We start from the raw sequence: 27419 nt of genomic DNA, 5'->3' as shown, positions 1-27419 counted from the left end.
GCACTTACACCCTTAAAAGTCCTTCCCAATAGAGATTCTAAAGTTGTTAGCTTTAAGGGATTACCTTGATCGTTACGATAGCAGTATGTTTGCATGCACAGTGTTTCCAGTAATTCTCCAAACTAGATATTTACTTACGATCAGACTTTCCATGATGTTTTATAGTGCATCTTTCACTTTGAGGATTGTAGCTCTTTACGAATTAGCTTTCTGAAACTCTGATGTGTGTTTCCCTATATAACCATATAACTGAACCCTGGAAGTGCCCAATTGTTCAGTGGTCGTGGATTTTAATTATGGATACCTTTGCTAGTGCTAAGGGTGTATATTTTCTTACAAATATTTCCTTTTGGCATTGAATCAATCAACTGGGCATTAACTGCATGATTATTTTCACTTTTTCATAGCTATGACATCTCAATATATAATCTAGCAAGAAAGATTTTTGCAGAAGCCCCACTGATATGAAAGGGGCGCACATGGGAGATCTTCCCACTGGATTGTGCCCACAGTATTTAGGAGATTCTAAACAAAGTAGCCATAGATTTCTGTTCGTTTACATGAATCAATTGCAGATTTGTATATTATTCCAAGTCATTTCCACTGATCTCCTAAGTAAATGCTAGAACTGTTTACACATAGTTGAAGGAGTGTGGCTCTTAGTCTTAGCCTGAAAAGTTTACCTAGGAAGCCGCTTTATACCAGGTCAGACCATTTGTCTATCTGTATTGTGTGCTCTGACTGACAGCAACTCCTCCTCCTCCTCCTCTTCAAGCTGGAGATGCCAGGGGTTGAACTGGGACTTTCTGAATGCAAAGCATGTTATCTACAACTGAGCTATGGTAACTCCCCAATGTGTAATAGGCAGAAACAAAAAACAGGGCAGTTGGTCATTCTACTGCCATTGACCAGTAAAGTGAAAGGTGCTTCCAGTGTGGTACCCAAGACCCCTCCACAAATGTAATTTGCCCTTCTTCTAAAGAAGTGATGGTATCATGGATGGGGTTATCTCAGTTTATCTTCACAACAAGACTGTGAGGTAGGTTAGTTTAAAAAAAACCAAAAAAAAAAACCCCAGTCACAATCCAGCAGAGTTATGCACCTTGAAGCTTTGTTGATTTTTATGGAATTTAAGAGCACCAGAGTGTCGTGATGGTGGCCAATAACTTGCTGAAGGCTATCAAGGGTGTGTCATTGTTGAGAAGGGAATCAAACTATCTCACGCCTCTAACTCCTACACTGTAGCTAGTATCCCACATTGGCTCCCATTTTGTGCATGCGTAAACACTTGTTGTGATCATGATGTAAGTGTTCCCTGTGAATACATCTGAACATATGGGATTGGCTCATACGTAAAGAAGATCTATTGAAATCAATGGGACTTAAGTTAGTAATGAATTACTTGTCTCATTGATTTCAATGGCTCTGCTCTAAGCATCACAAAGTCTGGATGTAACTCATATTGGCATATGGGCACAACCCTTGTATGGGTTTTCTTTCTTCATTCATGCTCTTCCAGGCGAACGTGTAGCAACATAATGTCAATACAATGGCAGGATCTAAATATATAAAATTCAAGTTACATTTTTCATATATACTGCTAGTTTTGATTGTGCTCATTTAGGAAAGCAGCCAGACACATGTACAAGAATAGGTAGCCTTTCCTATGCATATAAACATTATGTTCCAAGTCAGAGCAGACCTAATGGTCACAATGACATACATCACAAGGTTGATTCATCTGGCAGTTTCACAAACTGAGAATGGGGTTTGTTCACAAGGTAATTTATACTTCTAGGCAACATTTATGACAGTTCCATAAAAGATTTCTGTACAGGGATATCAACACATTGCAAATTTATTGCAGGGCAGCTATCATAAAAGAACATGTTCTGCCCATTATCTACTAACTGCAATTAAGCTATGAGATTAATGAAGGTCAAACCAGTCTAAGCCCCTGATTAAGGTCTGCTATCAGTTAAAATCAAATGAAAAGGGCAGCCTCAAGTCAGAGATTTCAAAATGTTTCAACCCATCACAAATGGATTGTGCATATTCTGTGAATGGGTTACCTAGCTGTCAAGGGCTTTTGTTTCTGCATTTACTGTGACAAAGGTAAAATTCCACTACTGTGTCCAGTGGTTTTCAGATTTTTATTCTGAGGGTTCCTGGGAACCCTTGGAAGCTTATCAGGGCATCTTTAATGAGAAAAGCAGTAGTGCCAAATGAACTTCTTGGGCAGAAATATGGATCACCATTAGCAACCCTCTGTGTAAAGTTCAGCCAAAGGGGTGCATGCTTACTTATGCAGGGTATCAGTGAGGCTCCAAAAGCCAACTAATTCATTATGTGCTAAGGGCTGAAACTTTAAATCCATATCTAGCACTTGAGGGAGAGGGGCCCGTTGAGTGTCTTGCTCAAGGGCCCTTCAAAACCTGGGACCATCACTATGCCTGCTGATAGGGTGGCCCCTTGCACATTGCAAAAAAAGAGGACATGCATCACCAAAAAAGATCAAAAGATGGAACCGATTTGCAGAAAATTTGTATATGCTAATTGTTACATACAGAAACAAAATTAGGAAAAAAATACTATAATTTAAAAAGAAATACATCTCACCATAGTGGGAGAGACTGCGACCAGGTACCCTGGGTGCCCTCTCAGTCTGCTGTCCAGGTACTAACTGTTGAAGGGCAACTTCAAGGCCTCTGCTCTCTCTTCTTACAGTTCTTTATCTTTAAACCAGACTTGGATTGGACTAATGCTGTGCCAGAATATTCTCCCACATTTTTTCAACCAGTCTCATTCAATCTGACAGAAAAGAAATTGCTTTCAATAAGAAATTCAAAGTAGAAGAAATTCTGGAGAAATTCTCATGGGCTGGATTTGGGGTTTCTTGTGCATGAGTGTCCTGTCTTTCATTGTACAATCATCTCTATGGTAGCCTGTAGCCTCCTTGGCTTCCCTCACTTCGATTAAGGCCCAGGGGAAGACATCATGAGGTAAGTCCTCCCACAGGGTTTTTTTCAAATCAGAAAGTGCAGACAGCCTAGGAGTCTGCAGAGCAATGGAGGGGTGTCATAGGAAGAAAACACATATGCACAGCACCCACAACCACCTTGCAGTGAGTAGGTGAGCTCAAAAACATCACCAAAATAAATTCAAAATAAATTATAGAATGCCCTGAGAATGAAATAGGAAAATAGAAATGTCTTTCATGGGGGAAGAAAAGCTTCAGGAATTTGGAGGCCAGATTTTGGCAGAGCACTAGCTCCACCTCTTCCCTAGAGCTGGATGCAGTAGCAGTATTATAAGCATCTGCATTAGAGACAAGATGTATCCACAACCTCCACTCAGAAATTTAACCTTTGGAAGACTCTGGGGAAGGTGGTGGATTAGATAACTAGCGCTCAGCCTAAAAATTTCAGAAGGCATTTTTCTCAGAAAAGTTCTGAGATTTTTCTTTCTTTCTTTCTTTTTACTCCCTAAAAATAGAAGGCCACCTTGCAGTATTTTCTCCCAATTTTCTTCACCATTTTTTTGGGGGGTGGCCACCTCTCCCCCCCCTGCCCCCCCCAGAACAAGGCTATGTAGGGGGCATTGTGGAGGATACAAAATGGGGGCCAGACTGCCAACACAGTTAATGCTGTTACCACTTGCAGTGGCAGTGCAAAAAAAAAAAAAAAGATATAAGGGAAAAGAAAGAAGTTGTGCTACAGTCCAGTGCTACAAATGGTGAGCTCTACCTGTGAGAAGCTGCTGGAGAAGTTCTCTTCCCCCTGGAGAAATTCGGTAAACTTGTCCCCTCAATTTCTCTGTCCACCAATTGGGGTGAAGAATTTCAAGAGGCTAGTTGCAGCACACAGCTCTAGATTGGGCAGCCCTTCAAAGCGAGGATGCCTTCAGAGTTCTGTCCTCTGTAAAGTAGGACACATGGCCACCCTAGAGCCCAGGGCTCAGATTAAGCCCAGCTTGAGTTTAATAGCAGCCTGGGATATGGTGGTGTTGCAGTGGTCATTTTCACTTCAGGGACTGATACCAGTTGACTACCCTCAGCTATGCATTGACACAAGGATGTATTTGTCAAGTTAATTTATGGCCACTAAAGGCCCGTTATCAGTGCCAGTGGAGGCTGGTGGCTCTGATTTCGGTGGGGCTTATGAATCCATTCTGGGTTTCAATCAGAACCAGCCAGAACTCTAAAGGAGCTATTTGAGGTGCTGAACCTATTTTGGAGATAGAGTTCGGTACCTTGGATAGCTCCTTTAGAGTTCTTTCTGGTTCTGACTGAAACCACACAGCCCTACCGAAATCGGAGCCACCAGCTCCCAGTGGCCAGTGCTTCCTGAAAAATGCATAATCAGCTCCGGGCTGGTGTGCTCCTGTCCCATTTGTTATAACCGCATGCATCATACCACCATTCCCCTGAGCTTCAGTTAGGGTGGCTACCCTTGGCTTCATATATCAGATAGTTTATATCTGATATACCCGATTGTTTATATATCAGACTGTTTATATCAGAATATCTGATATTCATATATCAGATTGTTTGAAGTGGAACCAACATAGATTTCCATTCTTTTCAGCTTTTTCAAACCAGAAAAGCAATTAAAACAACAAATCTGCCAGTCTGTCTGTCTGTCTGTCTGTCTCTCACACAGAAACACATACATGTGTACAGACAGTAGCGTGCAATGTGGAAATCACTTCAACCCACAAGGGCCTCACAGCACTGCAACTGCAACAGAAAACAAGGCAGATACCTCATTTTTAGGAAGTGATATAGACATCAAACACTGAGCTGGATCCAGACACAGCCATGCTTAGAGTAGACTCATTGAAATCAATGAGACAAGGAAGTCACGATTGACTTAAGTCCAACTGATTTCAATAGGTCTGCTCTAAGCATGACTAAGTCTAGATCCAACCCACTTAATTTTTACAATTAACACTGCAATCCTATGCATGTCAAGTCAGAGGTAAGCCATATTGCGTTCAATGAGAGTTACTCCCAAGTAGGTGTGTATAGGAGTGCACTGTTAATTATTTAACATTTCTAATGCATCCTGTCCCATCATTGTGTTCAATGGCACTTACTCCCAGGTTAGTGGGTGCAGGATTTCAGCCCTAGGGGGCAAGCCATGAGAGAGATTTATAAAATGAGAAGCAGTGTAGAAAAAATGAATAGAGACAGATGGATTCATTCTCTCTCATTTTCTCATACTATTTTGAAACTGTTCAGGTCAGTTTGATCTTTATTGTAAACCATAGGTTTTAACAAAGCAAAAGCCTTGATGTACAGTATTAAACAGCATGGCTTAAATACAAAACAGAGAAAAGCCAATTGTCAACAGGGTTGTGTCACATAATGTAGAATTTTAGATCAGAGTGTTCTGGATTGCAGAGCAAATAAAAACACACACCACACAATGTAATATTCTGTACTATAACGTATTTTCCATCCCTGCTGATAAAACAGAACATAGAGGGTGTGGTAGAGGGAGACAGTTTGCCTTGGTAGCGGCCAAACTAAACCAAGATACAGCAACTTCATTTGTCTTGTAATAACAAATCTTGGGATCACATGAGACTGACAATAGGTAAGACAAACACCATCCTGTAACTAACTGTATTCCACCACCATGCATTTTATTAATTTATAAAATTTGCTGCTATGTGATGAGGGTCACTAGTTTACAGCTTAAAAAAAGAGATTAGAGCCAGCCCTCCCAACCTGGTACTCTCCAGATGTGTTAGACTACAATGGCCATACTCTTTGGGGGTAATGGTAGTTGTAGCACATCTTGAAGTATACAGTTGTAGCACATCTGGAAGGCATTATGTTGAGGAAGGCAGGGGCAAATTAATTGGGGATAGAGCTACTAACAGCTATTAGCAATGACCTTTAAATGTCACCTCCATTCTTGTTCAACTCTTGGTCTTCAACTCTTCAAAAATAATAGCGTGGCATATATGAGAGGGATTTAGAAACACACACACATTCAAGGTTCTGTTGTTGTTGTTTTAAGGTGACTACTGCTTCCAATTATCAAAGCACTTCATTCTTCTAAGCACCTTGACCCCAAAAGGAAAGAAGAACTAGTGGTTATCTGGGGTCACAGCCATTCACAGCTTTGGAAAGAGTGGGAGAAAATAGAACTTCAGTTTGATTCCTTGCAGAAAGCTGGGGGAGATGTTTTAATGCATAAGTGATTGGATGGGTTAGCCTGCATGTATGGAAACTGTTGCATTTGGAACAAAGCCGTGTCATAGCAATGACACAAGCCAGCACTCTGGAAAATTAAGTATTACTGTAATTTCCCAGCAAGGCTATCCCCTTAATGAATATAGGATTACCATTTTCATAATTTTTCTGACAGCATATTTGATATGCATCGCTCTGTCTCTCATCATATCAGCTGCAGTGGGGGGAATAAACAGAATTATCAAGATAACCAGAGGGAATGGAACTGAGAAATGTAGAATGCATTTGGCCTTTAATTTTCCTCTGTGCAAGGCTATGACAGAAATATGGTGGCAAGAGAGAGTGCGTGGGTGTAGTTAGAGTGTTAGATTAGGAACAGGAATGCCCAGCGTTAAGTCCCTGCTCAGCCATTAAGCTTACTGGATGGCTTTGCACCAGTCACTCTCTTGTCTTAATCTACCCCACAGGGTTCTTGTGAGAATAACCAGTTTGGGTGGATAAAAATATTCGCTCCTGTTCAGCTAAGCCCAATGCTTGAGCTAGCACTTTTGGGTCTCTCATTATTGAAGGTTACCTCTACAGCAAAATAAGAACAACAATAAGATTTTCTTTAAAGTTGAAAACTTTCAAAAGTTGAAACCTTATAACACCTGTGTAGTTCTGCTGAATAACCTTTTGGATCAGATGACAGAATATGAAGAAGTGGATGTAATCAATGAGTTGATAGAACTGACAGGTGTACCAAATCAAATGAGTAGCACTAAAACCACCTTCAGGTATGGCTGCTATTTCTGGCCTGTAGTTGCCTTGTAGCTTTTTGAAAGCAGAATAAGCTACAGCACACCTCAGCTGCTAACCCCACAATAGTGCCAACATAGGAATTGCTGGAAAAAAGGAACTCATCTGAGAATGGAGATGGGGCGAATTGCCCTTCTTTTCATAGCTGCATAGAGCAACAAAGGGGTATGTGGCCAGGGTATGTGGGAGGTATCACTGCAAAACATTTTTTCCCCCTAGAACTAGGGAGGTGCAAATCAGCAAAACTCAAGCTCACTGAAGTTCTCCAAATTCCATCTTGAAACTCATTCTGAGTCCGTATCAGATTACAAGCTTTGTTTTTTTCTTTTCTTGTGAAAATCTGTCCGTATTTCTGTGCATATTTTCTCAATGCATCAATTGGGTACACATCCTTGAAATGTGTGCATTCTTCTCCCATTGATTAAAGTGTATTTGTGCGCATTTTTTAAATATACACATTTTTTCATGCACATTTTTCAAATGTACACATACTGTAGAGTGCAATTTTTTTGGTCCACAATCACATTGCAAGCTCGGAAATGTACGGACTTTGACTGCAGATTGTGTCTAACTCCATGTTTGGTCTGAAATGTGCAAATTGGGTAAATCCTGAACAAACATGAACTGAAACTTATTTCTCAAACATCCCTATCTAGAACACCCCATTCCCAAAATATGTATGTGTGTAGCGTGCATGATGCTTTACAGAGAAAGAGAATAGATCACGTCCCTCTTACTATCTAACATTCAACAAAGGGGGAAACAGAAATAGAGGAGAGAAGTGGAAACAGGGGTAAATATTATTTTAGCATTTCAGTTACAAACTAGATGTGGTGCCCCTAATGGAATTAGCAATAGTGTGAATTAGGCCTGTGCACCGATTCCAATTTGGAAGTCCGAAGCATGGCACCCATTTCGTGTATCGTCCGCCATTTTGTATCACAGGCCTAAGCCTGTGTGAGTGCCTGCTGCTGGTGATGAATGGAACTTGCCTACAGTGTCCCTAGTGGTCAGGGAAGACATTGCATGGGACTAAGCTATTTGCATGTCCTGCATGGCCATAAATAGCAACACAGTGCATTTCAATGGGATTCTTGAACTACACCAGTCATACCTTGAATACCCCATATCCACCCCGCCCCCTGAAGCTCCTCTCCCTAAAAAGGGAGGTGTTGATGGGGTGCAGGTGTACAGGGAGTTTTGGGCTCAATCATCTTACCCTGCTCTCCCCATACACCAGCCCCCCATCCAACATTGGACCCAGGATTCTGAGCTCCTGGTCCCCTCCCCCTTGCAGGCGTCATGGAAAGAACCACACCAGCTGCCTCTCCGAGCTAATAAACATGACCCCAGAGGGAAGGGAAAGGGGGCATCCTGGGAGGCAGGGTGGGCTGGCACCATATCCCCAGGCCTCCCCAGACCCCATCCCACCTCCTCCCTAACACCTCAGCCAGACGGGCAAAAAAGCCCATCTAGTGAAAATACAGAGCGGGAGGAGCGCAGAGGTGAGTTTGGAGGCTTACAGCCATCCCAGTAGGACTGTGCCCTAAGATGTTTAATGGGCCCAATTTTACTCTTATGCACTGCGAACCCACTAAAGCCATAACCCTCACAATGCAAACACATCTTCTTAGAAACAAGTACATCTACGGGGACAAACTGTAGCCCCTGGCACCTGTTTCCATAATATCGTGATGATTTTGAGTGGGCAAACTGGGGGCGTCGGGAGAGGAATACTTAACCCTTTCCCTGCTTGCTGTTTTTCAATTCCAAATCCCATCCACAATTTACTTCCTCCCTACTCCCTCGCTGGGCTCCACTGGTGTGTCTACTAGGATAAACATTCAGGGGGGCAAAGCAGTGGGGAGAAGGGAGATTTTGGTTGGAAAAAACAGTTGGCAGAGAAAGGTTTAAATACAAACACAAATCACTGCTTCTCTACTCAAAATCACTCCCTCCTGAATCCTCTTTTCTTTACAAACAAAAACACCTGGAATTAGGGATTCAAAATGCAAGCATTTTGGTATAATATGTAGATTGCCCTTAAGGGCGAAATCCTATCCATGCTTAGACAGAAAAAAAGGCTTAGCATTCCCAGCATTCTCCATCAGCCATGGTAGCAGGGGCATATTGGGAGTTGTAGGCCTCTGTTCTGTTTAAATGTGAATAGGATTGCGCCTTAAGTCATTCTATGTAGTGGCTGCCACCACGTGGTAACTCATTTTGTGTAGTGGTTCTCCATTTGGATCATGCCACTTTCTGCATGCTGGTCCAAAGGGCCAAAACTGTGACATGGCAAATATTCTTCCTGTGGTGTCTGATCTGTGAGGATTATTGGCACACCAAGCCATTACTTGAGGGCCAAAACAAACATTACTTTAAATCTGTATCTAGCAGCCACCTTTTTTTCTTTCATTTTTACTCTAGAGTAGGTACAGGGGGTCTGATCTGGATTGGGACCCCTGTATCTACTCTAGAGTGAAAATGAAAAAAAATCCCTGCTTGATACAAATTTAAAGTAAAGTCTGGTTTGTCCCTGCCCTCCTCTCTCTCACACACAGATCTCCATTCATGGATGTTTTTCCTCTTGCCTGATTTTTAGGGAACCCACACACACACACACACTGCTCTCCCGCTAGCACCACAGCTCACCCCATTCAGCAGGGTCCCCCAAACCTCTGTGTTGCATTTTTAGGTGGCTGGAGGGCCACTGGGGGTAGGAGGAGTTGGAAAAGTCTGCTTCTGCTCCCCCAGTTGCAAGTACCTAAATCTGGATCATTTATCTGTGTGTGTGTGTGTGTGTGTGTGTGTTTATATGGCTGAAAAAGATGAAAGTAGAAATAGCTGTTTCCCAATTTGGGATGGATCTTGCTGTGCAGAACCAAGTCAGCTTACATGAGCTATATAAAAGTAGGCATTTCTCCATAGCATTGCATAGCTTGGCACTTTACTGTACTCTGTCAAAGAGCATGCAGTTTCTTGTTGCTGGGTCATCATCATAGCAGTTGGATAAGCAGCCAACCTGACATTCATAAGGGCATCTTCTTTGCAAAGAAATCAACCTAAACAGGGTTGCTTATCAGCCATTTCAGCACGTACTATGAACAGAGGATGGTAGTTTTCCGAAGGAAAATAAATGACAACCTGTTCAGCTATTACCATTTTTTTTAAGAGAGTGTGTGTGTGTGTGTATATATATATATATATATATATATATATATATATATATATATATGGGTGGCTAACACATAGGTCATTGGGTGTGGCGTCAAATGCTGATTGCCAACCTTTGCAACCTTTGCTTGCAGTTTTAAATGTTTGTTTGCTGTCAGGAACCAGGCCTGCTTTGTAAAAAAAACAGGTCCTAATACCTAAATGTGGTCACAGGCAAATGGCATACCATTTGTTTATGAAAAAGTAAGAGTCACCTGGTGTTAAATCAGCTTTTATTGGCCATGTTTCTTAGTCTTGAAGCACAGCCTGTTAATGTTGGCTAAAGCTGTAATCTTACACATGCTTCCTTATACAAGTAAATCTCATAGAAATCAATGGGACTTAGCTCTGTGTTAATGTGATAAGCATCAGCTTGTACATTCTTTTCTTAATACATCCAATGATGCATTATTAAAGAACAAGAATGTAGAGGCTGATCCTTATCATGTTTACACAGAACTAAAGCTCTCTAAATTATGTCTATATCAATCTTCCCCCCTTTCCCCACCCTGTTTTGCTGGATATATGGAACTGCCCTATACTGAGCTCTAAAATATAAATATTCTTCAAAACATTTCACATTCTTACATCAACTTCCAGAGTTTGTACATCTGATCTTCACAAATGCCACGCTCTTTGATTTTATAGAACATCCACTTTTTAAGACCTTTCCAAAATGTCAACCCATTTTTGTCTGCCAAAGTATTTCAGTCACTGAAGAAGCTCAAAATGGGAATGGACCTTTTTAATCTCCAGAATAGAAGGGCACAGTTTTAACTCCATGTTTAGGGAAGTTCTTGGTCATCTTTTCATTCTTTACCATCTTATCTGTGTCTACCCTGTAGGTAAGTTCATTCATGAGACAGAGAAATGTTAAGCACTGTAGAACGACAGAATCGGGTCATATTAGTCAAGTCCTTGGCAACACAACAGGCCCACTGTGTCTTTTTTGAGGAAGAAATTTACATAGCGTGTATTATATTACACTGTTTGCTGTATGTAAGAACAATGGGGAGGGAGGCAAAAAGGAGTTAACTCTTAACTTGAAGGCTGTGATACTAAGGTCAGTACATTCAGTGAAAAGATCCCTCTTTTAAGGGTGTAATGTTTTTCCCTGTACTTGGATTTTTGTAATTGGAATGTCTGCACCTGTTGTGAGTGTGGAGGGCAAGGTGTATAAAACAAGAGATGGGTGCAGTTGAGAGCAGGGCCAGAATCAAGACAACAGAGGTGGTGAGAAGAAGGAGAAGCAGATGTCACTGCTCCCTGGCTCTCTGCCTGTCAAGCAAGCAAGTGGTAGCACTGATGAGAAAGAGGATGGGGAGCAATAGAGGCTGGTGACCATGGCAGTAAGAAAGCAGACTCACTGAGGGAGGCTGCTCAGTGAGGGGGTCTTGCCCAAGGGCCATCCAAAACCTGGTTGAGAAAAGTTACAGCTGTCTGGTCCACTCCCAACAGTGGCATCACAAAGTTAGCTGAAAGTGTAAGGATAGATTAGACATTGAGATGACACAGAGGTGAAAAGCACAGGGCTCAGTTAGAACGTCAGTGTGATGTCAGCAAGATGCATGGTAGGTAGAGCAGAGGATGTCCATTGCACGAATAGACTAATAGCAGACATCAAAAAGATCTGAACCTCTCAAGGATCTAGTGGCCAAAAGGTTATTGATCCCTGTGTTAGGCAAACTATACTTTCAGCTAATGTATACCATGCCAGTAGGGTTACCTTTGGGCTGTAGTTGTATACCTAGTTATGTGGGACTAAGCCCCATTGAACTCAATAGGTTGGATCCAGCTTTAGGCAGGAACAGCTGGGCCAATGGAAGACTTTCCTGCTGCTTCCTCCCCATGGCAGCCCTTGTAGTGCCCACCCCATGCTACACAGAAGGTCAGGGAACCCTGTAGAATGAGGTAGGCTCTGGTGCAAGGGGAATAGGAGTATCCCCCAAATTCCAGCAGAGGCACCTTCCGTGAATGGAGAGCTACAAATAGAAGGCCCTCCAACCAATTTTGGGGGTATCCCCCTTCCTCTCTCACTCCCACAGCCTCCCTGTCCCATTCAGCAGGGTCTTCCAATCCTTTGTGTAGCATTTTCAATGGGGTGTAAGGACTGTTATGGGGAATAGAGGGCAGGAAAGCCCACTTCTGCCAGCTCAGTTGCACACATATAAATCTGAATCAAACCCAGTGTGGCTTACTTCTGAGTAGACCTGCACAGGGTTTCACTGTTAATCACTTAATTGGTTAGATCATTAGTTGATTAAGGGTGCAATCCTCTGCATGTTTAGACATGCGGCATGCTGGGAGTTGTAGGACATTTTTATGTCTAAATATGCATAGGATTGAGCTCTAAAAAACCTTTTGATAAACTTAAAAGGGCAACTCCAATTAATCAGGCAACACAATTTAATAAAATATTATTTTTTCATATGAAGCCTGCAGATGGCATGTCCTCCTTTACTCTCACTCAAGAGGCCTGCTGCCCCTGTGACACATGCACACATCATCTGAAAACAATGTGTGCTTCTTTCTTCAAAACATTTGTCTTATTCATATAAAAATGTATCTAATATAGTCGATTAAAACTCATATCATTAATTGACCAAGATTTCTTTGAGCAGCAGAGACTTCACAGGCTCCAAGCATGAATGGATTAATTACTGTGCAATTAATGCATGTTTACCAAGAAGTAAATCCTATAGTATTCACTGGGCCTTATTAATTGCTTGTAGTCTTAGTGTCCCCTTCATGGATCACTGCCTTGTTGTGGCGAAGGGCCTTGCATAACTCAGTGAAGCCATAAGCTATGCCGTGCAGGGCCACCCAAGATGGACAGGTCATGGTGGAGAGTTCTAACAAAATGTGGTCCACTGGAGAAGGAAATGGCAACCCACTCCAATATTCTTGCCAAGAACGTATCACAAGGCTAAAAGATATGACGCCGGAAGATGAGCTCCTCAGGTCGGAAGGTGTCCAATATACTACTGGGGAAGAGCAGAGGGAATTTCCAAGTAGCGCTAGAAAGAGTGAAGCGGCTGGGCCAAAGCCGAAAGGACACTCAGCTGTGGATGTGTCTGGAGGTGAAAAGAAAATCCGATGCTGTAAAGAACAATATTGTTTAGGAACCTGGAATGTAAGATCAATGAATCAAGGCAAGCTGGAGGTGGTCAAACATGAGATGGCAAGATTGAACATCGACATCTTGGGAATCAGTGAACTAAAATGGACAGGCATGGGCGAATTTAATTCAGGTGACCATTATATCTACTACTGTGGGCAAGAATCCCTTAGAAGAAATGGAGTAGCACTGATAGTCAATAAAAGGGTGGGAAAAGCAGTACTGGGGTACAATCTCAAAAACGATAGAATGATCTCAGTACGAATCCAAGGCAAACCATTCAACATCACAGTAATTCAAGTCTATGCCCCAACCACTGAGGCTGAAGAAGCTGAGGTTGATCGGTTCTATGAAGACCTGCAACACCTTCTAGAACTAACACCAAAAAAAGACGTCCTCTTCATCATAGGGGATTGGAATGCTAAAGTAGGAAGTCAAGAAATCACCGGGATAACAGGCAAGCATGGCCTTGGTGTACAAAATGAAGCAGGACAAAGGCCAGTAGAGTTTTGCCAAGAGAACACGCTGGTCATAGCAAACACTCTTTTCCAACAGCACAAGAGGCGACTCTATACATGGACATCACCAGATGGTCAATATCAAAATCAGATTGATTATGTACTTTGCAGCCAAAGATGGAGAAGCTCCATACAGTCAGTCAAAACAAGACTTGGAGCTGACTGTGGCTCAGATCATGAGCTGCTTCTTGCAAAATTTTGGCTTAAATTGAAGAACGTGGGGAAAACCACTAAACCATTCAGGTATGACCTAAAACATATCCCTTATGAATATACAGTGGAGGTGAGGAATAGATTTCAGGGATTAGACCTGATAGACAGAGTGCCTGAGGAACTATGGATGGAGGTCTGTAACATTGTTCAGGAGGCAGCAACTCAATCCATCCCAAAGAAAAAGAAATGCAAGAAAGCCAGGTGGCTGTCTGATGAGGCTTTACAAGTAGCTGAGGAAAGAAGGGAAGCGAAAAGCAAGGGAGAAAGGGGAAGATATATCCAACTGAATGCAGAGTTCCAGAGAATAGCAAGGAGAGACAAGAAGGCCTTCTTTAATGAACAATGCAAAGAAATCGAGGAAAACAATAGAATGGGAAAGACTAGAGATCTTTTCAAGAAAATCGGAGATCTCAAGGGAACGTTTTGTGCAAAGATGGGCATGATAAAGGACAAAGAAGGCAGGGATCTAACAGAAGCAGATGAGATTAAGAAGAGGTGGAAAGAATACACAGAAGAACTATACAGGAAAGATCTTAATGTCCCTGATAGCCATGATAGTGCGGTCACTGAACTTGAGCCGGACATCCTAGAGAGTGAAGTCAAGTGGGCCTTAGGAAGCATTACTAACAACAAAGCTAGCAGAGATGACAGTATTCCAGCTGATTTATTTAAAATCCTAAAAGATTATGCTGTTAAAGTGCTGCACACAATATGCCAACAAATCTGGAACACTCAACAGTGGCCACAAGACTGGAAAACGTCAGTTTATATTCCAGTTCCAAAGAAGGGCAATGCCAAAGAGTGTTCAAACTACCGCACAATTGCACTCATTTCACATGCCAGCATGGTGATGCTCAAAATCCTACAAGCTAGGCTTCAGCAGTATGTGAACCGAGAACTACTGGAAGTACAAGCTGGGTTTCGAAGAGGCAGAGGAACTAGAGATCAAATCACCAACATTCACTGCATCATGGAGAAAGCAAGAGAATTCCAGAAAAACGTCTATTTCTGCTTCATTGACTACGCTAAAGCCTTTGATTGTGTGGATCACAACAAACTGTGGCAAATTCTTAAAGAGATGGGAGTACCAGACCACCTTACCTGCCTCCTGAGAAACCTGTACGAGGGTCAAGAAGCAACAGTAAGAACCAGACATGGAACAACCGATTGGTTCCAAATTGGGAAAGGAGTACGACAAGGCTGCATATTGTCACCCTGCTTATTTAACTTGTATGCAGAGTACATCATGAGAAACGCAGGGCTGGATGAATCACAGGTCAGAATTAAGATTACCGGGAGAATTATCAGCAACCTCAGATATGCAGACGATACCACCCTAATGGCAGAAAGCGAAGAGGATCTCAAGAGCCTCTTGTTGAGGGTGAAAGAGGAGAGTGCAAAAGCTGGTTTGAAACTCAACATTAAAAAAAACGAAGATCATGGCATCTGGCCCCATCATTTCCTGGCATATAGAAGGGGAAGAAATGGAAGCAGTGACAGATTTTACTTTCCTGGGCTCCAAGTTCACCGCAGACGGTGACTGAAGCCATGAAATTAAAAGACGCTTGCTCCTTGGGAGGAAAGCTATGGCCAACCTAGACAGCATAGTAAGAAGCAGAGACTTCACCTTGCCGACAAAGGTCCGTCTAATCAAAGCGATGGTTTTCCCAGTAGTAACATATGGCTGTGAGAGCTGGACTATAAGGAAGGCTGAGTACCGAAGAATTGATGCTTTCGAACTGTGGTGCTGGAGAAGACTCTTACGAGTCCCCTGGACTGAAAGGAGGTCAAATCAGTCAGTCCTAAAGGAAATCAACCCTGAGTGCTCATTGGAAGGACAGATACTGAAGCTGAAGCTCCAATATTTTGGCCACCTAATGCGAAGAGAAAACTCTCTGGAAAAGACCCTGATGCTGGGAAAGACTGAAGGCAAAAGGAGAATAGGACAGCAGAGGATGAGATGGCTAGATAGCATCACCGATGCAATGAATATGGACTTGAGTACACTCCGGGAGAGAGCGGAGGACAGGAAGGCCTGGCGTGCTATGGTCCGCGGGGTCACGAAGAGTCAGACATGACTGAACGACTGAACAACAATATAACATTTGTATTCAGATGCTGTAATATTTAACAGGGAAATCAAACCATTCATTTACTTAGCAAGCTTTAAAAGCGCGTGCGTTGATGCTTTGCAGCTTGATGCCTGGTTCAAAAACCAAGCAAAGAATTTTGCCACCTAGCTATTATTTTCAAAGACCGTGTCATGGAGGGCGGAGAGGCAGCTGAATTCTCCCTTGATGGATAGTCAAATCGTGCTCTTCCTCTACACTTTGGACTGTCTGTCAGGCCAGCAAATGAATGGCTTTAAACTTGAGCGCCACCTAGAGGCTGCCATGCTGCTGCTTGAGCTCCTTTTTGAGATGGGATGTAAAAGCAAGATTTGCACACAAAATTTCACAATGCAGTGTACAGATGACATTTATTTTTATTAGGTGGTCCAGGTGAATAAACGGGCTATTGCCTAAAACCATTTCACTTGTTATTGTGGTTCATTAACCTATAAATCAGCAAAAAGCAAACGAGCACTATCTCATCACGAATTAGCAGTCTGAATTTTACATAGAAGCCATAATTGTTTGGAAAAATCATCTCAAGTCACCACTTGTTCCAATCCAGAGCCCCATGTGCACTATGATATGTGCAGGATTGCTGGTCCTGACTTCTCCATTTACTACATTTTAGAGAAGGGTGTGGAAGGGAAGGTTCACATTGTTATGTTTTTATTGCATTTTAATGTATTTCATTGTTTTAAGGTGCAATCCTATGCATGTTTAGACAGAAAAAGTCCTACAACTCCCAGCATCCCTCTAGCCAGCCATGCTGGCTGGGGCATGCTGGGAATTATAGGGCTTTTCTCTGTCTAAACATGCATAGGATTGTGCCCTTAATTTTAATTATGCCTGTAAGGGCACAATCCTATGGCCACTAGTCAGCGGCTAGACAGCCATAGGATAGGTCAGTGTCCGTAAACCGACCTCGGAGCTCATGCTTCTAGATGAGTTCCCGTAGAGTGGACCCTCAATCCTGCTCGCGCTGCCTCATAGGCCGCGCAGATTGGCCTTGCGCTCCGCATTTGTAAGAGCAGCGTGGAGCAGCAAAAACAGGGCGTTCCTAGGGGAGTTCCTGGGGGCAGGCCAGGGTGGGGAAGTCGGAAATCCAGTACGACACATCCTATGTGTCATCTGACTGCCACTTCCCGCACTCTGAGGTCCGAAAGCAGGGCTGCGGGTTCGAGGAGGAGATCCGCTCCTCACCACTCCTCCTGCCCTGCTCTGGATAAGTGGTTGCCCCTGTGGTCAGAGGCAACTGTCGATCCACATGGGATTGCTCCCTAGGCTGCCTTGAGTGCTCTTTTTTTGTAGAAAGGTGGGGTCACATAAATAAACAAATCCAAACAATCAATCAATAAAGTGCAAAGAAAAATTGGGTGGGAATTAGGTATAGACAAATATGTCAGTTTCATTTTCTCTCCACTTCTCATTTTTCCAGTCTTGCATTCAGTTCACCTCAAACGTTGAGAATTTCCCCAGTCTTATGTTCAGTCCATCTCTAACTCTGAGAGTTTTTTAGGGATGGACGGAACACTTACCTTCTGTTCCGGTCTGTTTCCACTGGGGGGGGAGGTGCTCCGTCCCTCCCCCCAGAATCCTCAATGGGGGGGAGGCAATCCGGTCCTCCCCCCCGCCGGCCGGCTCCAGCTGCCCGCAGCCGGACATCTGGCCACTGGGCAGCCCTGCAAGGACACAAGTGGCGGCTGTCGTAGCTGCTGCCATTTGTGTCCCTGTATTTAGCCATGATAGGCTACGTAAATATTTACGTAGCCTATCACGGCAGGGGGGAAAATACCCAGCGTACGCAAATGGCAGTAGCCTCCGCCATTTGCGTACGCTGGGTTTAAATACTTACGTAGCCTATCATGGCCTCCGCAGGGACACAAATGGCATCCCTGCATTAGCCGTGATAGGCTACGTAAGTATTTACGTAGCCTATCACGGCTATGAAGAAGCGAATGGCGGCCGCAGGACGGCTACCATTCACAAAGCAGTGCGGATGGGAGCAGATAGGTGCTCCATTTTGCGCGCCTTTTGTGGGTTGGGGGCGGCGGGGACTTCGCCTCGTGCGGCTTCCGTGGGTTGGGGGGGTGGGGGCTTCGTTACGCAATGGATTTTGGGAAGCCGAATGCACTGATTCATTCGGCCTCACCGAGATCCGTCATGGAATTCTCTGACATCCCTAGAATTTTTTTTTTTAAGTTTGCATGAAAATTCATAAGCATTTTTGTGAATATTTGTCCTAATACATTCATTTTTGTATGCATTTTTGCCTAGTAGACACATTTCTTGCAAGCAGTTTTCCTAAAATAATGCATAGTTTAACATTATTTTCTCTAATAGATGCATTTTTGTACAACTTTTTTGACTGGAGAACACCATTGTAAAATTCAGGAAAGTGTGAATTTCGAAGGATAACTGAGTTTTGGTTTGCATAATGGTTCAAAAATGTGAAATTAGACAAGCTTCTATCAAAATGTGAATTGAACAAATTTCTCACCCATCCCTAGTGGAAATTTCCCCTCCACTAAGGTGACTGAAAAAAGCCATTGTTGTCTGGAAAGCTAGATCATGGTAGGATAAATATGGGATTTAATATATTACTAGCAAACGGACCCAGCTTTGCACAGGTTTGGAGGAGCCCTTATTTTGATACAACAAAGGCTTACACACCTGTCAGAGTTGGATACAGTGAAGGCTTCAAGCAAAGTTACGTAGCTGCCAGACGTGGACACGTTATAGTAGGGATGTTGGAGAATTCCGCCATGGACTCCAGTGAGACCGGATTCTTTAGAATCTGGTGCCCCGGAGTCCGTGGCAGAATGGATTACCCCCCCTTGCCACCCCCCGAAATCCCCCATGGAACAGACCTACCTGGTGGCAGTGGCAGCAGCAGCTCCGGGTCATCTTCTGACCGCTGCTGGGCTGCTGCGGCCGCAAATGGCAGCCAGCGTAGCGGCCACCATTTGCATCCATGCCAAGCTGTGATAAGCTACGTAAGTATATACATAGCCTATCATGGCTTGGCAGGGACGCAAATGGCGGCTGGTGTAGCAGCTGCCATTTGCAGCCGCAGCTCGGCAGCGGCCGGAAGTCTGGCTGCAGCCGGGGAGGATTCCAGGGGGGAGGGACAGGTCGCCTCCCCCCCACCATGGACTGTATATTTCACACACCCCTATATGCTGCTCTAAGCACAGACCCTGCCATGCTGACCCACATCGCTCTTTGAGGGAGGGGACTGTTTTGTTCTTCATCTGCTGAAGACGGCCTTGAGTTTCCCTCTCTGTCAGCCATGGCTCCCTTCTTCTGTGCTCTTCCTTCTCTCCCCATCCCATCCCATCAACTGCCAATATTCTTCATCTGTTACCCGGGCAACTCACTCCCTTCCCCCCGGCCCCTGCTGTATTTATGTGATAATACAGGTTGACCATCTGATGGCAATCAAACTTCCTGAAGTTTCACCAATCTTCCTGAAAATCACACACGCCAAGCAGAAATGTTTATTTTACATAACCTGAAAATTTCAGGAAGATTGGTTAAAGATTGTGGAGAAAAGGATGTTAATAGAAAAAATAAATGCTCGGTCATGCAGTTTTGGCACTGAAAACATGTGTTGGCAACTGTTTGTGTCCATCATTTTGTTTGCCCCAAAGCTGGAAGCTATATATGAAAATCATATATGTTTTCCTATTCCCTTTCTATTGTAGTTGGTGGAATGGAATTTAAAAAAAAAAATCAGTTGACTTATTTTTAAAAAATATTTTTTTATTGGTATAATGAATCCCTATGAGATTTCATAAGATGGTGCTCAGAATGGGGGGGGGGATAACTGCCATGTAGAGAAAAAGGAGCAGCAGCAGCTGAGTTTCTGGGCCCTCTGTGTGTGTATGTACACAGATAAGCAATCCCCTCAGTGTGACCAGACTCCACTGCTTCTATTTACTGGTCTGCACTTCCAGCTGTTCCCCTTCTTCCTCTACTCCCCTCTTTCCTCTTAATCATGTGTATTACTAAGATCCCTTTCTGGATGCAAGGGCTGAGAACAGAGGCCTGAGAAGGAAGCTATGGCATGGAATGGGAGTGAAACTTTGCTTCATAAGCAGGCCTGTCTTTCCTTGAGGGAAGAAAGTTTTGTTGCCTGGAGTTTGAGAAGCAGGCAATTGTGCTGACAAAGCTGTGGTCAAGCCATGGGAAAAAGGAGCAGTATGATAAAAGGTTACGTTTGTTACTTCCTGCAGCTCACAGCTCCATGAGTCCAGAGTGTTCCCATATACCTTGATAAGGCCTTAGACTAACATCAAATGCCTAAAACAATGAGAAACTGTCCCCGCAGGTTTCTGCTCCCCCCACCCCCACCCCATATGTCATTCAGAACCAAATTTTCCAGTTAGCAACTACAGAAAAGAGCCAATCAAAAAGCAGAAAATTGAGGGCTGTCAGGGGAGTAGAGAAAGCAACAATGCCCTGTGAAAAAGACAAGAACCACGTTTGTTCCAACCTGGCTTGCTTGATTTTTACCTTTTGTTAACGCTGAACTTTATTAGCAGATTTTGATTTGTTTTTAGAGCTTTTTTGGTTCTTGCCCCCCTTTTGAGAGAAGACTCAAAAGGATTAGTGGATTTGTGGAAGTTTAAGTACAGCTAAGTACTACTGAAACTGCTGCTGGGCTTACTTGGGCCTAATAACATTGTTTGGGGCTTAATAACATGGGCCTCGTGGGCATACTAACATTGTGTGTGTGTTTTAAGGCCTTAGCAAGAATTAAACTGTAGTGTATTTTGCATAGTGTACACATGTATTTTCTTTGTAATTATTGCATATTTCACATTTTACTTCTGTATATTATGTTCTTCTGCATTTAATGTTCTTTATAACCCTTAAGACTTCTCATGTGGAATGATTTCATTTGTTTAACAACTTAAAACAGCTATTCATTGTTTTCCTGCGTAAGTTTTAAAATATATTTTCAAATATATTGAACTTTTAGATAGCAGGGATCTGTATTGGGACCAACGCTTTTAAAATTGTTCATAAAGGCAGTGTGGTGTAGCAATTAGAGTGTTACACTGGAACCAAGGAGATCTGGGTTTGAGTCCCCACTCAGCCATGAAGCTGACTGGGTGGCTTTGGGCCACTCACTTACTCTGAGCCTAACCTACCTCACACAGGTGTTGTGAGGATGAAATGGAGGATGCCCATGGAAGCTGCCTTAGGTTATATGCAAGAGGAAAAAGGGCAGGATAGAAATGTAATAATAACAAATGTAATAATAATAACAATAATAATAATAATAGTAATAATAGTAGTAATAATAATAATAATAAATGATCTGGAACTAGGACTAAGCAGCAAGGTGGCCAAGTTTGATGATTACACCAAATTATTTAGGGCAGTTAAAACAAAGAGGTATTGCGAAGAGCTCCAGAAGGATAACTCTATAGAGGAAAAATGGCCATCAACATGGCAAATGCAATTCTACGTAAGCAAGTGTAAAGTGATGCACATTTGGGGGCAGGGGGGAATCCCAGCTTCACTTGTATGCTCATGACTGACCAAGACAGAGATCTTGGGCTTATTGTTGACACTTTGATGACAATGTCAACCCAGTGTGCAGTTGCTATGAAAAAAGGCACATTCCATGTATTTCAACTAGGAATAATTAGAAAAGGAATCAACTTGGCTGAGGGGTTGGGAAAATGCTGCAAGGCACTGATGTTTCATCACACTCTAAAGTCAACCCCCGCCCCCATCCATGACTTTCAAGTCAGGGAAATACTGTATAAGGACAGCCATTTCACATCTTAGGGCAATTTCTGCAGATTCAAACAAAAAGTGCAAACTTCCCAGTTACACAGGATTCTTTGTACAACAGAATCAGTAGTATGCCATATCATGCACCCAGAAATTTTCATTAATTTTTATCACAGAAGCTTCCACACTGCCAGTCACTTTTCCAAAACCACTTTTGAGTGAGAGATATAGATTGAGATTGTATGCAAGCCTATTTATTTATTTGTTGCATTTTATTCTGCCTTTTCGCTCAAAAGTCTCCCAAGGTGACTTACAAAGATATGAAATATGACAGCCCCTGTCCACAGGCTTACATTCTAAAAGACATAACACAAAAGGAAAGGGGATAAGGAAGGAGGAGGAAACACAGAGCCAAGATGGAAAAGTTATGTGGCACAGTTGTTTGTCATTACACATTGCACAATTTGTGACATTGCACATCATGACTGATCACGGGGCACATCAGATAAGGCATCAGCCTTAGCTCCCAATTTCTTGGCTTTGTGGAGTTTAGACCAATGTGAGATAGCCTTATCATCTGGTCTTTTAAACCAGCAGGTTTTTTGATGATTGAATTCTATATGTGCTTGGTCTCCAACAAACTGCTTCCCAGTTCCACTGAATTCTGGCCTTGTCAGTGCTAGAAAATATCTTAAGTGTGTGGGAGACTGCATCAAATTCTTCTAAAGCTAGCATTCAGTTTTGGACCCAACATTGAAAAAGCATTTAAAATTGCCCCAAGGAGCTACATTTTGCAGTAGCTATGGTGGCTTGTGCTGGCCTATTCTGCACCATTTTGATCTGCTCGCATCAAGTATCTATGACACTGAAAGATGGTCAAAGACTGCAATACGGTTTCCCTGCATAGCACTGCCTATCTTATTGCTGCCTTTTCAGCAAGGATGCCAAACTCAAATTTCACATAAATTCCCCAATAAAAGCAAACCCAGAAACTCAACCTGCTGTGAACCGACAGTGTGGCTCCTTACCAAGCCATTTAAACAAAGAGAGCCTTTTTACATCTTCAATGATCCATAACACATGTTACCATGAAATGCCCATATTGCTAATTCACTTGGATGACAGCATCTACCTGGATGGGCAGGTGATATTTGGCAGCTAATTTCTGCAATTGTTATAAATCTATAGAAAAGAGAGACAGAGAGAGAGATTTACAAATACATATTTAAGCTTTCTTTGTAATATCTAAGTACATTGAACACAATAGGTAGCTCTTACTGGAAGTGGGAAACTTTACAAGACTGTAAAAATGACCTTTTGTCCCTTTTCTCTACTAACCTCTGTAGCAGTTTATCCATAGCAACTGTGGTTTGTGCTATCCCTTTATTTCAGAAATGTGGAGATTGCCCATGTGCCTTCAAGTTTTTTTTTTTAATCTCATTTGTGTGGTTTTAAAAAAGGTATTCATGAAATATCTGATTGCAGGGATTAGTGCAGACTTATTTACTATGCATGGAAAACAAGATGAAATACCACGTTTTTGGCAGCTGTTTCCTCTGGATAAGCATTCATGCACTGAGTCTGGATTTAACATTTTGTTGCTGCAGCTTCACATGGTGCATTTCTCTTTAGTACCAGCAGAATTAGGCTGGAACATCACCAAGTGTGGAACAGGGCTAGCAAGCAAAGAATCAGATCTGGCATCTTCCAAAGACTTGATCCCCTTGAATCATACCAGGACAGCATACAAGGTCCAAATTAGGCTCTTTAATCCTAATCCCCAAAGCAGTAGTAGCAGCAGCAGCTTCACAGCTCCTATATTTCATTTTATTTATTTGAGGAAAAACGTATCCCTTGCCCTTCCAATGCATTTGTATAACTAAGGGAGGCTAACAACAATTAAAAACAACAACAATACCATTAAAAAATAAAACATAAAAATGGAGAGAGGTTTAGCAGATAAAAGCATTCTAAAATGAGGGTTCATCATATATACGTGTGTGATATGTGTGTGCGTGTGCAGCTGATGTCTATTAATGCCCCTGTCAATACTCAGTACTACTCCTGGTCATTACCCAAGTGCCATCATCTTCTTCCCATCACTGCTATGTTGAAAATACAGTATAAATGTGCATAGTACACATTAAATGCCTGCAGTATGGATGCAAACATAGGGGCTTTTATCCTGCTATTGAGATTGGTTACTTACGGAAGTTAGTGGGTCCTTTAGATGATGTCGTCAACCTCCTGGGTGTCTCCCACGCTACATGACCTTTATCCCATTTTTTAAAGATTGGAGATAATGAGCTAGCAAATTACAGCGCATTGAGTTTCCTCATGAAAAGAGGAAGTCACACAATAAGAGGAGCTAGACCACAGTGCCATCTAGTGGCTGTGTAATGAAACATATAGAACAACACAGATAAAGGGGGAAATGGGAAGGGAAGAGCGTGTAAAGGGAGCCCGTCATGATCTTGCATTTAAAATGGAAGCAGAAAGCCCTAGTAAATTTGTGGGATTTTAGCCTGGTGTAGAAATGCTCATAGCAGCCCCACAGTTCATTTGATATGGCAGCAGTGTGGAGGAAATGATGGCCCTGGCAACAGGGAAAAAGACAAGTTGTCCTGGAGAGTAAGAAGGGTAGCAGCATATTCTGAGCCCCTTTCTTACCTACAGCAGAGAAAATGATAGATCTGAACCCTAGTTCCCCATGCACAACCCAATTAACCATCCCTTCCTGACCAACTGAATCTGGCCTCTTGTATATCTGTATGCCTGGTAACTCTTTGTTCCTATAGCTGGGCGCAATTTTTCCTTCAGCCAGATGCTTGTTTGTGTATCATGACAATGGAGCCAACTGGAGGGAGCCAGATTCTAGAGCAGGGGTGCTGAACCTTTCAGCCCATGGGCCAAATTCAATTTTGGAGAAATGGGGGAGGGGTGCCTTCCAGTGGTGGGTAGGGCCAAAGCCAAAAGGGGGACAACAGTCCCCCAAATACCAGCATATTTTAGCTTAAAGGTCTTACTGCCAGTAACTAAACCCTATTCAGACATTCAGAAACAGGTTAAAATCAATGCATGAGACTGAGCGGTACAGCCCCACCCTTCTCCCTCAACTTGTGCAGGCCGACTGTTTCAAGAAGAGCACCTCCCCTATCTGGGGAGGCTCTCTACCTGAGCCAGAATGCAGATTTTCCAGTGTCCAGGCTCACATGGACAGCCCCCATGGCTAGAGAAGGCACTCCTCTTCAGACTGTTGTTCTCCAGGAGTTGAGGGTAACAAACATGAGGAGAGGGAGAGGAAAAATCTCCCTAGTTCTAGGGGAAAAAAATGTTTTGCAGTGATGCCTCCCACATACCCTGGCCATATACCCCTTTGTAGCTCTATGCAGCTATGAAGGGTTTGAGCACTCCTTCTCCTCACATGCTGATTTTAACCCTTTTCTGAACACCTGAATAGGGTTTACAGCTAAGGGCCTAACTAAACATTCTTCTAATCATGCATAGTGAAACTATGCATGGTGGGTTTGTTTGGTCCAATGTATGTACAGCCCCAATTTGTATCAGGACCATGGCATTCTGGGAGAGGGGGTTCAACTCCCCACCACCACACATACACACAGAGCTTGTCTTCATCCTGAAATTCTACCCTCCCACAGGCAGTTTTTGCCTGAATGGAAAATCAGCTTTTTTGGACCCCATATTTTTTACTTATTGTATGTATTATGTGCAAAGTATAGACCTTGTTGAAAGGTGAATGTTTTTAAAATTAATGGGTTGGATCTATACTTAGTCATATACCTTAGTCATACATGCATTATGATATTATTACTGGGTTAGATCCAGATGTAATCATGTCTAAAGTACACCATTGAAATCAATGGGACATAAGTTAGTGTTGGTAGTCTGAATTCAACCCAAAGCAATTTGAATGCTCTTGGAGAAAATACTTACAAATAAAATGTAAACCGTATTCTAAAATTTTGATTTTTAGCACATTACAGATTAGCAGTGGCAATTTGAAATTATCTCTCCACATCAAGGCTGTTTCCATAGCAACGACTAATTTCCAAGGCTTGCTCTGTCAATTTGTCATGAACAGAAAAAGAAAAGTTGACGCTGTTTGGAATGTCAGACTTCCTCAGGCCCTTTGTAGGGTTAGCTGCTCTTAGAAAGCACCTGGATCTCATCTCCCTGCATGTTAGACCAGTCTGGAGAAGCCACTTGTCACCAAGCGGCGTGCAGAACTGCTTCAGTGAGGGGAGTTCATGACATCACAACTGCCCAGCCAGTCAGTACACCGCACAGTTCAATGTGCAGAACAGGTTCTCCCCAACTTTGCTCCTGGGGAGAAGATTCTATGAGTGAACAAAATGCTGCGTGTGCTTGCACAGCAATTCCTCTGCTCAGATGTTTTGCTCAACCTGAAGTGTGTTTTTTTTAATAAATTGCCCATGTTGGAGGTGGGTCTAAAAAGGCATCCTCGCCTTTAGAACACACAATTAAAAAGCCTTGAAAATGCTTTCTTGTTTTTGTTGAAATGGAATTCTATGGCATGATAGAAAAGAAAATCCAAATACATTTTGCTACTTCGGAAAGAAAATGTGTTCATGTACTGTAGTCTTGCTTACAGAGATCATGTGCAAAGAGGGAGAGGAGTGCAACTTTAAGAGTGGTAGAAAAGATCATGCTGGCATCATGAAAAACAATGAGGGGAGGGATGAAAAAAGCTGCACCTGCTGAAATGCCCACTTCCACACAACTCTTCAAGGCACAGCCCTGTTCTCCTTTGCACCTGGTCACCCTAGCTTGCTTATTCAGATAGAAGTCACCTTTGCCTTAATATGGTGAAGCAAAGCAGCTCCCCCCCACCCGCCCCCTGATCTCAACAAGATGCAGGGTGTACTTTGGAGAACGTACGCTGTAGTGCTAGAGTTACGTCTTAATCATATCTCTATGTTTTCTCCCCCTCGTTCCTGGCAGACCTCCTGGTACCACTTCTCCCAATGTAATTTTCGGGTATACCTGCCAGTAGGGTGGGGCAGATCAGTCTGTTTCTGGTCCATGCCAGTTTCACAGGTGTTAATTCATAAATCCTGTTTCCCTATTTCCGAATAGTTTATTGTTCCGGTCAATGACCAGCCTAGCAAATAAAAACACATAAAATACTCAGAGAATACATGAGATAAAACAAGATAAAAACATAAGGTGAGATAAAATGGGAAGAGAAATTGGGCAACAATGTTATAAAGTTTGTGACCCTATTGCAATCTTCCAAGGAGGATAACATAGTCTCTGAGGTCAGTTCCTAGCGAGTTTTGCCTGCCGCAGCACAGAATTTGGTGACACTAAGAAGAGTGGCTGTATTTTGGTCAGAAAGAAACAGAAAGACATAACAAGCATCTGAACGACATGGCAGTTTTATTGAACCATAAAAGAGGTTCAATGAAAATGTTGCATAGGTTACAGTAAAAGGAGCAATACAATCCTGT

The 27419-nt window shown here is 42.8% G+C and overlaps 1 protein-coding gene across 1 annotated transcript in view; it reads left to right on the top strand.

The window, feature by feature from the left end:
* The first annotated feature begins 2997 nt into the window (after window positions 1-2997).
* The window catches only part of WIPF3 (WAS/WASL interacting protein family member 3), a 94700-nt gene continuing 70278 nt past the window's right edge, over window positions 2998-27419 (top strand). Inside the window, exons 1-2 of the mRNA XM_084859819.1 lie at window positions 2998-3002; window positions 6775-6981. Of these exons, the coding sequence (XP_084715945.1) occupies window positions 2998-3002; window positions 6775-6981 (212 nt within the window). The remainder of the gene's footprint in view (window positions 3003-6774; window positions 6982-27419) is intronic.

This window comes from Heloderma suspectum, chromosome 5 (genome assembly GCF_057233095.1).
Source record: "Heloderma suspectum isolate Gila_16-S chromosome 5, 16-S_ref, whole genome shotgun sequence".
Classification (NCBI taxonomy): domain Eukaryota; kingdom Metazoa; phylum Chordata; class Lepidosauria; order Squamata; family Helodermatidae; genus Heloderma; species Heloderma suspectum.
This window is presented reverse-complemented; position numbering and strand designations above follow the sequence as displayed.